Here is a 16,090-nt window from a genome sequence, read left to right as displayed (position 1 = left end):
ACTCAGTTCGGAGGTAAGGACGGACTCGAGAGAGTGCTCTCCATGCAGTTGGTTAAAAACAAACACCAACAAAATGTCATTTAAAGAAGGGGGCAGGTTTTAAGGGCCTATTAGATTCAGCAGGGCTTACTCTCAGGTAAGTGCAGTTAGTTTTGGATCCTTTGTAGGTTCAGGATGTCACTGCTTTACACCCATACCCACCCACCCAATATTTGAAAACGTCATCTTTGTACTTAAACACAAAATGGCCGGGGACTTCATTCTCTGTGTTTTTATCAATTTATTTAAAGAACAACAAACTGGTGATTGCTTTAACTTTTTGATATGTGTTGATTTGAATCATGAGGACGAATTAGAAGAACTGCTGAGTCTTGAATGAGTCTTGGTTTTACTAGATTTTCTTCTGCCTTTTATTTTGTTCTAAGGGCTTATTAGAGATAATGTGTAAGCGTGGTGACAGCTCCCTAAAAAAAAGGTCAACAAGTCTGGAGTCCCCCCCCCCCTTAAAAAAGGTCAACAAATCTGGGAAATGGGGGGGGGTAGGGCTGCTGGAGGGATCTTTGCACCAAAGCGCTGGATATGCTTAAGACGGCCCTGACAATTTCTGTCAAAACTAAGGAGACTTGTTTCATGTATCTCATAATGGAACTACAGTGGTGCCTCGCAAGACGAAATTAATCCGTTCCGCGAGTCTCTTCGTCTTGAGGTTTTTTCGTCTTGCGAAGCACGGCTATTAGCGGCTTAGCGGCTTTAAGAAAAAGGAAACAAACTTGCAAGAACTCGCAAGACGTTTCGTATTGCGAAGCAAGCCCATAGGGAAATTCGTCTTGCGGAACGACTCAAAAAACGGAAAACTCTTTCATCTTGCGCATTTTTCGTCTTGCGAGGCATTCGTCTTGCGAGGTACCACTGTACATCTAGCCAGACAGAACTACGGGCTAGCAACCTTGGGAATCAGATTTTCCTCAAGAGCCTTCCAATTCTTGACATGGTAAATTCATCCAGAAAGGACACGGCTCAACGTAATTCCTGACGTGTGATTCAGCGTAGACCTATCCAGTTCTGGCCCTCTACCCTTCACAAACAAGCAGACCCTGTTTCCTTGAGAGCTTAATAACATAAGCAGCCATAACCACAACTCCGGAGAAGAGGAGAGCAGGTAGGAGATATTTAAAACAAACACACGAACCAAAAGCACCTTTTCTACTCAAACTAACCCCATGGTGAAGGGGAGGTCCCACTGGAAGCAGCAACCATGTGCCTACACCTCCTTTTATCCCGCATAAAGTTGGTGGACATTAAGTGTCTGGCTCAGGTCTCTGCGTGTCGTTCTCCCCATCCTCGCCTTCGCTCAGCTGCTGCAACTCCAGGCGTGTTTGACGGTTGCATTCCAACAGCTCCTTCAAGCGGGCGTGCAGGTGGTCGTTCTTCTCCTCCAGGTGATCCAAACAAGAGTTGATCTGGTCCAGCATAGAATTTATAGCTGCATATTCTGGTTGGGGAAAGCAGAGAGAGAGAGAGTAAGATGACCTGAGTACAAAAATCGGAGCTTTTGTTCTAGCATGAATTGACAGTGCAAAATTAAGTCAGTAGCCAGTGGCACCTACAAACAGAATAAGACCCGGGTTCAAGGTCCGTATCAACCAGACAGCTGCTAATTCAGGGGCGGGGAAGCCAGTTCCCTCTTAATTCTGTGGACTACAACATCATTTCTGCGGGACTTGACATCTTTCCGCAGGGCCTGCAAGACAGAGCTGCTCCGCCTGGCCTTTGGTTTGGACTCAGTCTGACCCTTATGTTTCCCTCCCCTTATGGTTTTGACTTTTAAAATGAGGCTGCATTTTAAATTGCATTTTAACCTGTATTTTAAATTGTTTAGAAGGTCGGCGGTTCGAATCCCCGCAACCGGGTGAGCTCCCGTTGCTCGGTCCCTGCTCCTGCCAACCTAGCAGTTCAAAAGCATGTCAAAGTACAAGTGGATAAATAGGTATCACTCCAGCAGGAAGGTAAACGGCGTTTCTGTAGGCTGCTCTGGTTCGCCAGAAGCGGCTTAGTCATGCTGGCCACATGATCCGGAAGCTGTACGCCGGCTCCCTCGGCCAATAAAGCGAGATGAGCGCCGCAACCCCAGAGTCGGCCACAACTGGACCTAATGATCAGGGCTCCCTTTACCTTTACCTTACTGAAATTTAATTATTAGCCACCCTGAGCCTGGCTCTGGCCGGGGAGGGTGGGGTATAAATAAAATTTATCATCATCATCATCCCAATGGGAGTCCAATACTTTGGAGGCCACAGAATCCACTTGAAGCAGGTTGTCAGGCAGGCAGGCACAGAAAGACTCAAACCATGGGATTTAACTGAATAGATCAAATCAACAAAAATGTACACATGGGAGAAAAACAGTTTTAAACTACCATACTTGCAGCAAACTGCAGCCGTACTTGTATGGAAAATTATTCTAAAGTGTTTAAATCTGCCCTGTTACCAGGCAGAGACTTTAAAGAAAAAAATTGATTTAAATAATTTAAATCAATCAAACTGCCTATGGGGACTTCAGCTCTAAGAGCCACAGCCAATGGTAAATGGGTACAGGATTGTAACCAGAGTTAGACTTGTCCTCCAAACATGCACAGATTTGCTGCGCTAAGAGTGAGAACAGTCAAGCTAAGACTTTCTCCTGACGTTATATCTTTCCATCTGAAGGGATTTGGTAGAGTTGCATGAGGTAAACCCATCAACAATAGGAGTCCCCAACTCTGTCAGTCTGAAGATTCACTGCCCAGACATAGTTTGACCAGACTATTATTATTTATTCTTTAAACTTCATATGAGCATCACAGGACGGTTTACAATATAAAAACACAGAAATACATAGCCTAGTAGCAAACAAAAACAATACCACCACCCGTAGTCCATAGGCCTGGTAGAAGAGGTATGTTTTCACCTGGTGCCTAAAGGTATGCAATGAAGGCTCCAGGTGAGCCTCCCTGGAAAGAGCATCCCACAAATGGGAGCCACTGCAGAGAAGGCCCTGTTCTCATGTTGCCACCCTCTGGACCTCTTGCGGAGGAAGCACACAAAGAAGGGCCTCAGAGGATGATTGCAGGGTCTGAGACTGTTTATACGAGGAGAGGCAGTCCTGGAGGTATTGTGGTCCTGAGCTATTTAAGGCTTCATAGGTCAAAACCAGCACTTTGAATCGGACCTGGAAACCAACTGACAGCTACTTCAGTTGGGCCAGGATCAGTGTAATATCTCCAACCGTCTCGCCCCTTGAGCAATGTAGCTGTTGAATTCTATACCAGATTTCTGAAGTTTCTGAACTGTCTTCAGAGATGGCCCCACAGAGGCAGCCCCAGGTATAACGCTGACCTAGAAGTTACCAGAGCACGGACAACAGAAGTTAGGCTATCCTTGTTCAGATAGGGGAGCAGCTGGGTTACCAGCCGAATCTGATGGAAGGCACTCTGTGAATAACTAAAACGAATAACGAAGCCTAGAAATCAGTAAGAATGGTTCCAGATTTGTTGTTGTTGTTGTTGTTGTTGTTGTTAATAATAATAATAATAATAATAATAATAATAATAATAATAATAATAATAAATAATTTATTATTTATACCCCGCCCATCTGGCTGGGTTTCTCCAGCCACTCTGGGCGGCTTTCAATGGAATATTAAAATACAATAGTCTATTAAATATTAAAAGCTTCCCTAAACAGGGCTGCCTTCAGATGTCTTCTAAAAGTCTGGTAGTTGTTTTTCTCTTTGACATCTGGTGGGAGGGCGTTCCATAGGGCAGGTGCCACCACTGAGAAGGCCCTCTGCCTGGTTCCCTGTAACCTCACTTCTCACAGCGAGGGAACCACCAGAAGGCCCTCAGAGCTGGACCTCAGTGTCCGGGCAGAACGATGGGGGTGGAGACGCTCCTTCAGGTATACTGGGCCGAGGCCGTTTAGGGCTTTAAAGGTCAGTGCCAACACTTTGAATTGTGCTCGGAAACATACTGGGAGCCTGGACATAGTAGTTTTCTACAGGAAGGGATTATTGTTATTTAATATTGAAGAAAACTAGACTATGGGGAGCCTGTACTTGTATTGTAACGAGGCACAGTTCCTACAGGTTATTCAGCGAGGCTCAAACCTGCTTTACTCCTAATGCAGCAATCCTATACGTGCTCTGTAAAGGTAAAGGGACCCCTAACCATTACATCGCGTCGTGGCTGACTCTGGGGTTGCGGCACTCATCTTGCTTTATTGGCCGAGGGAGCCAGCGTACAGCTTCCGGGTCATGTGGCCAGCATGACTAAGCCGCTTCTGGTGAACCAGAGCAGCGCACGGAAACACTGTTTACCTTCCCGCCAGAGCAGTACCTATTCATCTACTTGCACTTTGACGTGCTTTCGAATTGCTAGGTTGGCAGGAGCAGGGACTGAGCAACGGGAGCTCACCCTGTGGCGGGGATTCGAACCGCTGACCTTCTGACTGGCAAGTCCTAGGCTCTGTAGTTTAACCCACAGCAGCACCCGAGTCCCTTAATATGTGCTCTGTACCAGGGGCCAAATGCAGTCTCTCTGCCTGACCATCAGGACCCTCCCCGAACCGCACCCCTCGAGAACCCCGTTTCACCCGCTCCTTGAGCATTTTTTCCTTGGTCGCAACGTGCCCTTGAACTCTGACGACGACTCTTGCTCGCCTGAGTAAGAGAGGAGCGCGTGAAAACCAGCCTGATGCTGCACAAAGGTAGAACTGACGTTTGCGAGGGCCGGAGGGTTTGATCTCGGGTAAGTGCATCCCGCACCGATATGACTGAAGGCTTAAAAACTGCGCTGTCAAACCCAGCCAGCGATCTAAAGGATGGAGGGCTGTGTTGAAAAGGGGACATCGCGGGAGGGGGGCGCTTCTGCTTTTGGAAGGCTTATCGGTGTTACCTGCCTCCCCGAAGCCATTGTGGTCCTCGCCGTCCTCCCGCTCCTCTTCCTCGCCCCTCCCCAGGCTCAGGTGCGGCTCTCCATTGGGGCCTGACATTGCTGCCCAGGCGAGCACGGAAATCGCCTCCCAGGTTTGCAAAGCGGGTGGGTGTGTAAGGGGTTAAGCCCCGCCCCTTACTTCCCGGATGGAACGCGGAGACGCTGTTGCAAAGGGGCGAGCCACGCCCCCTTTTTCCCACGCTCACTCCTTCCATTGAGCCCTCTAGCTAGGGCTTTTCAGCCTTGAAGGAGCGGCGGAGAAGGAGAACCGAGCTGTCAAAAAGAAAGTAAACACCCCAAGTGTAAAAGTAAATAGTGTGTGTGGGATAGTACATATTTTAAGTGGCAAGCTTTATCCACTTGCAAATCTATACTGGATTTGAAACTGGTTTCACGTCTGTGCGTCCCCCACCAACAATTTAATTTTTATGGGGTTTCATTTTCAAAAATGCAAATGTTGCTGCACAGAAATACACATTTTTGTTTGCATATGCTCACAGCAACTTAAGGGAGGAACAACAATCCAAAGATGTTGTTGTTTAGTCGTTTAGTCGTGTCCGACTCTTCGTGACCCCATGGACCAGAGAACGCCAGGCACTCCTGTCTTCCACTGCCTCCCGCAGTTTGGTCAGACTCATGTTTGTAGCTTCGAGAACTACAATCCAAAGATAAGTTAGCAGAAATTGAAAACTAAATACTGTACTGAATTTGCAGACAGTCATTGGAGAAAACCCAAGCAGTTAATTTGCAATGTGATATGTTATGCGGTATGATGCTAAACTGGAGAATACAGAAAAGCAATAGTTTAAAAACTGTCAGTATTTTGAATTTACATGTTTCACTTTCCGTCTCTTCACTACTAGTTGTGCATACCTGAATTAAAACTAAAAAATAATAAGGCATGGAGGAGAAGAGAACGATGAGGGGGGAGAGGAGGTAAAATAATTTAGACATGACAGACTGCATTACGCACTGCAGGTACTGCTCCGCCACATGCTCCATCAGTTGTGTAATTGATAAAATCATACCAAACCACATAGAAATTGCCGTGTTTCTTTTGTCCTCTTGCCATTTTAAATTTTTGTGTCTGTTAGAAATTGGTTTCATTTATGGAATTCATTATAGAATTTTCATTTCGTTTATTCATTTGCGCCTGTTAGAAATTGGTTGTTTTTAATTGCATGAATTTTTAATTGCTGTTGTTGTTTGTATTTGTTAATTTTTCATACTGTCCTTCATCTGAGGATCACAGAGGTGTAGCCAGGCGGGACAGGGGGCCCTGGGCACCATACTGTGGGGGGGCGGCACTTATCACGGGGCCTACAGTGTGCCCAAGTCACGCATCTCTCCTGGGACTGATGTGGTGGTCAAAATGCTTTTGTGCACCTGCAGCCTCCCACTCTACAGCTGCGGGGGAGGTGGCAGTAAGTCTCCACACAGCGCCCTGCCCCAGCTTACCCCACGCAATGGGCAGTTCACTCTTCCCCTGGGCGCAGGGCACACACACCAACCACCTTGGGCACCTGAGGGCTAGCTACACTGCTGCAAACAATGAAAACAATAACACACTTTTTCTCCAGTTTTAAAAACCATGGATTGCTTAATTAGCCAAAGGTCTGGGAGAAGGCTTAGCGCCTAAATATATGTAGAGAATGTGCCAGACGACCCTCCCTGGTGAGTGTTATGTACTGAAGTTCTCACCCTGGGCCAGCAGGGGGATACTGTAGATAGTTTTCACTCAGGTCCACATATGCAGATAAGGAATTGAAAGTGACGTTCAGCAACTGGATAGTTACAGAAAATGGTTACTCTTGCGTTGTAGTGGAGCTCTATATAAGCAAGCTGGCTGAACCCTTCAGCTCAGTTCTGTTCCGGCCTGTGAATAAACAAGAGCTGTTTGAAGAATCGCTGTGTCATCTGATATGTTCACCAACAACTTAACACTGGCAACGAAGGTAGGATGGATGGACATCAGAGCACAGCCAGATGCGGCCACCCTCTGAATGAGGAGCCAACACAGAAAAGGCTCGTTCTAGTGTTGCCACCCTCGGGACCTCTCATAGGGGTCACACAAAGAAGGGTTTTCAATGATGCAGGGTTCAAGTTAGTTCATACACAGTGGAACCTCGTTTGTCAAACATAATCCGTTCCGGAAGACCGTTTGACTTCTGAAACGTTCAGCAAACAAGGCACAAAGGGCGGTCGGCAGAGTTAATGCAGAAAACAAGGAAAAAACCGCAGCGGAAGCCGTTTGACTTTTGAGGCGTGTTTGAAAATGGAAGCAATTACTCCCGGGTTTTTGGCATTCAGAAACCGAAACGTTCGGCTTCCAAGATGCTCAAAAACTAAGGTACCACTGCACAACATGCAGTGGTAGCAACTCCTGAGAAGTAAAATTTCACTTAGTGAAAAGTTAAAACAGATTAAAGGTGCTTTCAAGGTGTCACTATTGTGAGGTGGAGTTCAATCATGTGCTGGCAACTTTAGGTTGTCTTTGTTTGTTTTGCTTATTCCATCTCTATCCCACCTCTTCCTCCAAGGAGCTTGGGGTGGTGTCCATGGTTCTCCCCCTCCTTATTTAATTCCCACAACACTGTGAGAGTAGGTTAGGGTGAGAGGTAGCAACACACCCAGTGAGCCTCATAGCCAAGGAGGGTGGGTGTGGAATTTGAACCCTAGTCTCTCAAATCCTAGTCTGGCACTCTAACCAAAATGTGGGGTATAAATAAATATATTAAAAATATTGATGTTAATTATGATAATAATACCACACTGGCATATATGCAAATCATTTTTTCTACATTTGGGGTTATTTTGGGTGATTGGTTTTTTTGTTCTGTTTTTACATTTGGGATCATTTTACATTCATTTTTACTGTGAAGTCTCTTCAATATATTTTATGAGAAGCAATTCATAGATAGACTCCAATAAGCGAACATTCACTGTGTTGCACTGTGCTGCAGTACACTCATCACACTGCAGTGTTAAAGGAGATTATTAGTACTAGTAGGAAGCAATTTCTAGGGGGAGCTGCCAGCCTCGTTTCCTGCGCCTTGAACTGAAAAAATCTGATCACCCTAATTGCATCTGAACTGACAGATGCAAGCGAATAGGCGGTCCCTGCAAGCATTGCGGAATCAATTTGGCGCCCTCCTGATGTTGGACTCTAACTCCCATCAGCCTCAGCCAGCGTGCATGATGGGAGTTGTAGTCCTACATCACCATGTAGGCTGCTGACGGAGGGGAGGAAAGGTCAAAATCTGTGACTTTGACAAGCCACGCCCCATCTGCTTAAATTATATGGTTATGGAGAGGGTGGGCACCAGGCGAAGATCGGAAGGGCAAAAAACTTTCTTCATAATTGGAAGCTGCACCACAAAATGCATACAGATCCCCAAACTGGAGGCCTTTTTTGTGTGTTTCTGAACTTCCTCCTTTTGCAAAGAAGACGGGGAGGTTTATTTTGTCAAGCTGGATTGTGCTTGAATTTTTATAGCAGGTTGCATAAACGCTCTTGCAATGCATGGGATAAGAGTTATTCTCAGTATCATCATCATAACCAACCCTCTCATACCCACCTTGGTTTTCTTTTTGAATAAAGCATGCATAAAGGTAAAGGGACCCCTGACCATTAGGTCCAGTCGTGGCTGACTCTGGGGTTGCAGCGCTCATCTCGCTTTACTGGCACCGGCGTACAGCTTCCGGGTCATGTGGCCAGCATGACTAAGCCGCTTCTGGTGAACCAGAGCAGCGCACGGAAACGCCGTTTACCTTCCCACCAGAGCGCTACCTATTTATCTACTTGCACTTTGATGTGCTTTTGAACTGCTAGGTTGGCAGGAGCAGGGACCGAGCAACGGGAGCTCACCCCGTCACGGGAATTCGAACCCCTGACCTTCTGATCAGCAAGTCTTAGACTATGTGGTTTAACCCACATAGGAGGCGTGAAATAACCTTAAGCCCTACTAAGTCCAGTGAGAGAAACTGACCCCCCCCAACACACACAAAGTGGGCGCTGCATCCCCGAGTGGAGGGCCAGGGCCCGTGTGCCAGGCTGCAATCTCCCCTCCCCACACACTTTCATGGGAGCATGAAATTCGGTGCAACTTCCTTCCTTGGTACCCCTACATTAGGGGCAACTAGCCTGGACAGGCTCAAGTAAGAGTAATCCCCCTTAAAATGATTCTCACAGCCGGATTTGCCTCAGGATTGAAGACATTTTCCAGTGAAGACATTTTCAGTCGTGTTTTCTTCTCCCTTTTTTACCGCTTTAAAAAAATATTTGTTGCTGCCGAATGTCATTTTCTTTTTCTAATTTATCTAAACTGTATAATCTATTGTTGGAGTGGCATACAAAGGATGAAAAACTTAAATCTGTGGTGATAGATTGGGCAAGAGATGTGGGACATAACATAATGTTTCAAGACTGGGAAAGGTTGTGGAGGAAGGGGGGTCAAGTTCACTGCATGTATGGTCTTAAAGGAAAATATTATGAAAATGATGTATGGATGGTACTTAACTTCTGTAAAATTAGCAAATATATATCACAATAGTGATAATCTATGTTGGAAATGTAAAGAAAAAGAAGGAACCTTTTATCATATGTGGTGGACCTGCCCCAGAGTGAAAGACTTCTGGGAGAAGATTTATAATGAATTGAAAAAAATGTTGAAATATACATTTATTAAGAAACCAGAGGCCTTTCTTCTTGGAATAACAGGTTTGGAATTGCCCAAGAAAGATGTTAGATTGTTTTTGTATGCCACAACTGCTGCTAGGAGTTTATTGGCCAAGGATTGGAAAACACAAGAAGTGCCAACAGTGGAGGAATGGCAGATGAAGATGATGGACTTTTGGGAACTAGCCGACCTGACTGGAAGAGTCCGCGACCAGAAGGAGGAGGAGCACCAGGAGGAATGGATGAAATTTAAGTACTATTTAGCTAAATATGCTAAGATAACTTAAATAGAAGCATTTAAATATGTGATGTTATAGAACAATATGTTTAAAGTTAAATATGAAAAGAAAGATGTTAATTGTGACTAAGTAAATCTTATGAGAAATTAGTTTTGGAAAACTGTTACAATGATATACATTGAAACTCAGCTAGGGGGATTCGAGGAAGTCACCTAACAATGTTAACAAAAGTGGAATTATTACAGTTAGGATTTATGTTTGTTTGTGTTTGTTATTAATTTGGAAAATTCAATTAAAAATTTTGGGGGGGTGAAAAAGAATTTCATTTTCTTTTCCTGCATTATATTTCAGATCCCTTTCTGTATTTTTTTTTTCATTTTAGTTTTTAACTTGTGAACCACGCAGAGGACTTTTGTCGTTAGGTGGAATATGAATGAATATTGGAAAGAAATAAACAAACAAATGATGGGAAGAACCACGCTGAGAAACCCAACTGAGCGATAAACCCTATTCGATACATTACTGCGCAGCGCGGCGCATGCGATGCAATGCGATTTTTAAAATAATAAAAATCAGTGTAGGGCTGCGCACGTGCATTTCAGGCCGGAGCTTCAAAAATCTTGCAAATCTGGTAGGGGCTCTGTCTCTTTAAATCCCCCTTTGTTATATTCCTAAACTTCGGGACCCTCCCGCGCCGCTTTTTTCCCCTCCGGAGAGCGAAGATGGCAGCGTCTTGCTGCGGCAGCTGCGTGAAGGGCTTCTGCCAAATTGCACGAAGGGGTCTCCTGGTCTCCGTGGGGGCCGGGAGCCGGGGCCGTTTCATCGCCTCCTCCGGCGCGGGCAGCTATGGGCGAGGCTGGCCCGGGGCAGGGAGACCCCTTCTGCTGGGGGCCGTCTTTGCCCTTGGGGGCGCCTTTGGCGCTTACCGGACCCTCCAGCGCCGCTTCCGAGGCCAGAAGCCTCTCGCGAGGCAAGAAGCGTCCAAGGTGAGGCGGGGAAGGGAAGCAGAAAGGGCCTCTCTGCCGGCGACTCTTTCGTCGCGGCTCCTGAATGGCAGCGGGTTGGGCTAGATGACCACTGGGGGTACCCCTTCCCGACTCCGCAGTTTTGTGAAGCTGCGGAAGCTACAGCTGGAAGCTGGCTTGGAGCGGCCTGCTCTGGCTGGCAATGCGTTTGGCACCAGCTTGGCCGCACGTGCCAAAAAGTGCAGTGCAATGCAGGGCATAATAATATACGCAGTGCTTTTTTTCCTGGGGGGACGCAGGGGTACACATACCCCTAAACATTTTGGGAATCTTTGTATTTTTTGTCCATTTACTGTATTTATATCCCCCGATTTGAAGTGGTTTTCTTGAGTCAAAATGAGAGTACCCCTAAACAGTGGCGTAGCGTGGGTTGTCAGCACCCGGGGCAAGGCAAGTAATTTGCACCCCCTAACCCGTGGATTTGCGCCCCCTAACCCTAACCCCCAGATGTTGCGCCCGGTGCAGCCAGCCCCCCCTGCACCCCCCCACGCTACGCCACTGCCCCTAAATATATATATATATATTTTAGAAAAAAGCGCTGATAATATGTACCGTATTTTTCGCTCTATAAGACGCACCAGACCATAAGACGCACCTAGTTTTTGGAGGAAGAAAACAAGAAGAAAAATATTCTGAATCTCAGAAGCCAGAACAACAAGAGGGATCGTTGCGCAGCAAAAGCAGCCATCCCTCTTGCTGTTCTAGCTTCTGGGATAGCTGCACAGCCTGCATTCGCTCCATAAGACGTACACACATTTCCCCTTACTTTTTAGGAGGGAAAAAGTGAGTCTTATAGAGCAAAAAATACGGTACCTAAAGCCTCTTGCTTCTCTGTGTGGAGGACAGAAAGAGAGACAAGGGAGGGTGTGCAGAAGCTTCTACTTTAATATGGGTGAAATTCACATTCATTGGTCCACCCACTTTTGCCTAAGGCTCTGCCTGCATCTGGCCCTTAGAAAGTTGCCCATGTGGAATTGTGGCCCTTGGGTCCACAGTGGCTGGCAGCAATGGCTCTGTTTCAGAGCAGGAGACATTTCCAGCTTGGAATTGCCACTGTGGATTGAACCTGGGTCACAGCCCGGCCTAAGGTGGGTCATAGGAGCAGAACGACCACCATACAGTGGAGAAAGGTGTTTGGGCTAAATAAGGGTTCTGGGTCTGCAAAGGTTGCAAATTGCTAACCCAACCTATTGGTGGTCTTCAGCCAGTGAGTTTGGCTTGCAGACTGATCTCAGGTTGGTAGCAACAGCAGCATCACTGATAACATACTAATAAATGTATAAGTAAATTATTTTTTAAAATATTTCTCTGCTAGTTTAAAATTCTTTACCTGTTTCTGTGTTGTTTTCTCATGAAAATCAATTTTTAATTTTTTTTATAAAAAAAACCTCTTGCCATTCAGCAGCACTCTTACCTTGTAAGCAGTTTAAAAGAGCCACCAGTGCAAACTGTTGTGGCTGATAAATAAAAGTGATTCTCCATTGCACCTGGAGGGGATATGCGGATTTGAAAAGTTTGAGCATGAGGAACCTGACGCTTATTCCACTTATTTGGAATAGGAATAGGGAACAAATGAATGTAAGAAGAGCTGTGCGCAATCTGGCTGATTCCGCATTCCCCTTTATGATGTGTAGTAAGTGGATAGACTAGAGTCAGTCAGTCAGTTTTATTGCACGTAGCCAAAGGCTGCCACAATGTACACAGAATCATTCAACAGTTAAAAGAAAATACGCTGCATTAATAAAAAAAAATTAAAACATTTATATTATCAAGAAATTACCTACTCTAAACAGAGCTATAAAAGTACCTTAATATACTGGTTAAGATCTCAAACAATAAAATTTATAGGTTAAAATAATCACATGGCCACTAATATATTTAAAAAAAATGTTAATTAATACAATGTTCAATTATATTCGGAGTTTGGTGATAAAGATAGAATATAGCTTGATGTAGATAGGGTCAAATAAATTCATCTCCTTTACAGTTGGTGGCTACCTTGGCTATATAATTTGCTCTAATTTTCCTAGCGGCAAGAGTTCTACACGCCAGGTCACATACTTATCTGTGTCTGCGAGGAGATATAAAATCATGTCAGAGGGGTTCTGGCCAGGGGACCTTGTCCTTATGGGTGCTAAAAATCGTTCTCTTGCTTCATTATATAAGGGGCAGCACAAGATATAATGCATAAGGTCCTCTACTTCAGGACATCCCCTAATGCAAACACGTCCGTTTGTTGGTATGCCTCTGTGTCTCCCATCTCTATAAGCAGATAGACTAGAGAAAAGTGTTCGTCCCTCTCTCATCACACTAGAAGTCAGGGTGGGACATACAATGAAGCTGAATGTTCAGGACCAGCGGCAGAGAAAAAGAAGTCCATCAGAAGACGGGAATGGCCACCAACATGGATGGCTTCAAAGCAGGACTGGACAAATTCACGGAGGAGAATGCTATCCATGGCTCCCAGGCATGATGGCTATGCCTTGCTTCCACGGTTGGAGGCACTATTAATAAAAATAAAAATAAATTTATTTATACCCCGCCCATCTGGCTGAGTTTCCCCAGCCACTCTGGGCGGCTTCCAATCAAGTGTTAAAAACAATACAGCATTAAATATTAAAAACTTCCCTAAACAGGGCTGCCTTCAGATGTCTTCTAAAAGTCTGGAAGTTGTTCTTCTCTTTGACATCTGAAGGGAGGGTGTTCCACAGGGCGGGTGCCACCACCGAGAAGGCCCTCTGCCTGGTTCCCTGTAACCTTACTTCTCGCAGGGAGGGAACCGCCAGAAGGTCCTCGGAGCTGGACCTCAGTGCCCGGGCAGAACGATGGAGGTGGAGATGCTCCTTCAGGTATACTGGACTGAGGCCGTTTAGGGCTTTAAAGGTCAGCACCAACACTTTGAATTGTGCTCGGAAACCGGTCTCAGGACCGGTGTTGTTATGTGGTCCCAGCGGCCTCTCCCGGTCACCAGCCTTTTGCTTTTGAATGCCAGTTTCTGGAGACTGCCCTTGTGCTTGGGAACTTCTCATTGGGGCATCTGGTTGGCCACCCTGAGAACCAGATGCTGGATGAAATGGACCCCCTTGGACTGATCCAGCAGAGCTCTTCTATTCTTATGTTCCTCAAAGTGGGAGGTGCTTCCAGGAAGCTCCCCACCTCAGTAGAGAGCCAAAGCAAGGCTACTCAGGGTAGACTGCCTCTGGCCATGAGGGCTCCTTTAAGCTGTCGTAATAAGCAGCTTTTTGTAGCCTTATTCCTCTACCTGTGATAAACACTGCTTTTTTTTCGGGGGGGGGAGGTATTTCTTTAGCCAGATTAGTGATGCCCTTGACATCTCTGCCTGTTCAGCTCCCAGAGGAGAACCTGAAGTTGACCCTCTACCAGTACAAGACCTGCCCCTTCTGCAGCAAGGTCCGAGCTTTCCTGGATTATCATGGGCTGCCTTATGAAGTCGTGGAGGTGAATCCAGTCATGCGGAACGAGATTAAGTTCTCTGCCTACAGGAAAGTGCCCATTCTCCTTGCCAGCACTGGAAGCACAGTGGTGAGTTTCTGGTTTGGCAATTTAAGCTCCTTGGTTTATTTTACCTGGTGTGCCTGTCGCAGGAGGTGCAGAGAAGGGCCTAATATTCTACGGGGATTCATAGTGTGTTTTAATTATGGATTTTTATACTTTATATATTATATATTTCATAATCAACAGGGGTCTTGAACCCTGGTCTCCTAAGTCCCAGTCCGACATGCTAACCAATACCACCACCACCCCTGCATGATCTTTCGCTTTGGAACTCTGAAGACAACTTCATTCACCTTTTTTAATTAAAAAAAAAATTGGTCAAGCGCCAGTGAACAATAACTGACTCGTTTTATTTGGAGCATGTAAGCTCGCATTAATTTTATTGTATCTACCTGATATTATCATGGTGTCTACCAAAGCAATGTAATGCATTCAAATACAGGATCAAAACCCTAAAGCAGAGCTTTCCAAACGTTTCATGTTGATGACACATTTTTTAGAGATGTGTCATTTCGCAATACAGTAATTCCATTTCATTAGCAAACTGGAGATTCAATTAACCTCTTTCCATTCCCGGAAGGAGTGTAGGGAGTGTTCACACGACACATCTATAAACTGCAGCCAACGCAATTAACTTGTTGTGGCACACAGTTTGGAAAGCTCTGCCCTAAAGACAAAACCTCTTCTAGGTTTGGTACCTACATGGATGGGTCAGGTTTTTGTGTAACACTGTGCTTCGCTCTCTCCCCCCCATCCCCCAGCAATTGAATGACTCTTCTGTGATCATCAGTGCATTTAAAACCTACCTCGTTTCCAGGTAAGGGATTTAAAAAAAAAAATAAGATGCTGAGCTTATTACAAATAAAACCATGCTTATGTGTCTACAGATTGGTTTTTGTATCCCTTTATGATGCTGCAGTTTTAGGACTTGCCCCCAAACACAAACTTGTCTGAAACTTGCCCCCCCCCCCAAAATGGGACCTAATCTTCTAGGGTAGAATAAGCTCCAGGAACAAAGGAATAGCAAACGGTCAGGCACTTTTTACTTGACTTGGTTTAGTTTTGTACACTGCTAAAACGATCATGGAGACAGAACCCCACCATTCCAGAAGATCCCACGGATACACACCTTTAACTAATAATGAGGAAGGATTTTGCTGATATGATAAATCTTGTTTTACTTGGGGGCAGGGAGTACTGTTGCACTTGAAAAGTGAAAAATAAAGGTATGCTTTTTTTTTTTAAAAGCCATAATTAATTATTAGCTTCACCACTGAATTGATTTGAGGCTGGACCCTAGTTGGGTGTTCCCCAGGTTGGGGTTTTGTGTGTGTGCAGCTCTTGAAACTAACAGATTACATTATCCATTTATGAAGCTCAGGATTTTATTTTTTGTTTCTTAGAATTCTTAAGCAATGCTGGGTACTTTCAGCTAGTCTGCTATATATTTTGGAAGGCTCACTTGTACGGACACCATTTTGAACCAATATGGCAGATGGAACCTTTCAAAACAGCACTGATTCTCTTGTTGTTTCTTCAAGTTTTTGAGCAACACTAGGCACTTTCTGTTGGTGCCCAGAAATGATTGGTCAGAATTAGTCTAACTTGGCCATTGTCTTATTTCAGGAGGTGTTCTTATTGAACCCCTCTCCTTCTGCCACTG

At 45.3% G+C, this 16,090-nt stretch overlaps 2 protein-coding genes across 3 annotated transcripts in view; one reads left to right on the top strand and one right to left on the bottom strand.

The window, feature by feature from the left end:
* Nucleotides 1–639: 639 nt before the first annotated feature.
* On the bottom strand, nucleotides 640–5,095 carry BBLN (bublin coiled coil protein). The gene is made up of 2 exons (XM_081896660.1): nucleotides 4,931–5,095; nucleotides 640–1,492 (listed from the first exon to the last, which is right to left on the bottom strand). Exons 1-2 carry the CDS (start codon nucleotides 5,025–5,027, stop codon nucleotides 1,299–1,301), a joined length of 291 nt encoding a protein of 96 aa, XP_081752786.1. The 5' UTR covers nucleotides 5,028–5,095; the 3' UTR covers nucleotides 640–1,298.
* Nucleotides 4,762–16,090, top strand: part of PTGES2 (prostaglandin E synthase 2) — a 19,063-nt gene continuing 7,734 nt past the window's right edge. Inside the window, exons 1-3 of one of the 2 annotated variants that reach the window (XM_081896575.1) lie at nucleotides 4,762–4,783; nucleotides 14,260–14,454; nucleotides 15,189–15,244. In XM_081896575.1, coding sequence (XP_081752701.1) covers nucleotides 14,383–14,454; nucleotides 15,189–15,244 — 128 coding nt within the window. In that variant the 5' untranslated portion in view covers nucleotides 4,762–4,783; nucleotides 14,260–14,382. Of the gene's footprint in view, nucleotides 4,784–10,576; nucleotides 10,873–14,259; nucleotides 14,455–15,188; nucleotides 15,245–16,090 lie in introns of those variants that run through there. The other variant, XM_081896574.1, reaches the window with a different exon arrangement.

This window comes from Podarcis melisellensis (assembly GCF_964234715.1).
Source record: "Podarcis melisellensis genome assembly, chromosome: Z".
In the NCBI taxonomy this organism is placed as follows: Eukaryota; Metazoa; Chordata; class Lepidosauria; order Squamata; family Lacertidae; genus Podarcis; species Podarcis melisellensis.
The sequence above is the reverse complement of the archived record's forward strand: the minus strand, read 5'-3'. Positions and strand labels throughout refer to the sequence as shown.

Coding starts and splice junctions, on each gene's coding strand:
- BBLN (XM_081896660.1), bottom strand. CDS start 5,027: ATGTCAGGCCCCAATGGAGAGCCGCACCTGAGCCTGGGGAGGGGCGAG. Junction 1,493..4,930: donor CAATGGCTTCGGGGAGGCAG/GTAACACCGATA, acceptor TTCCCCAACCAG/AATATGCAGCTATAAATTCT.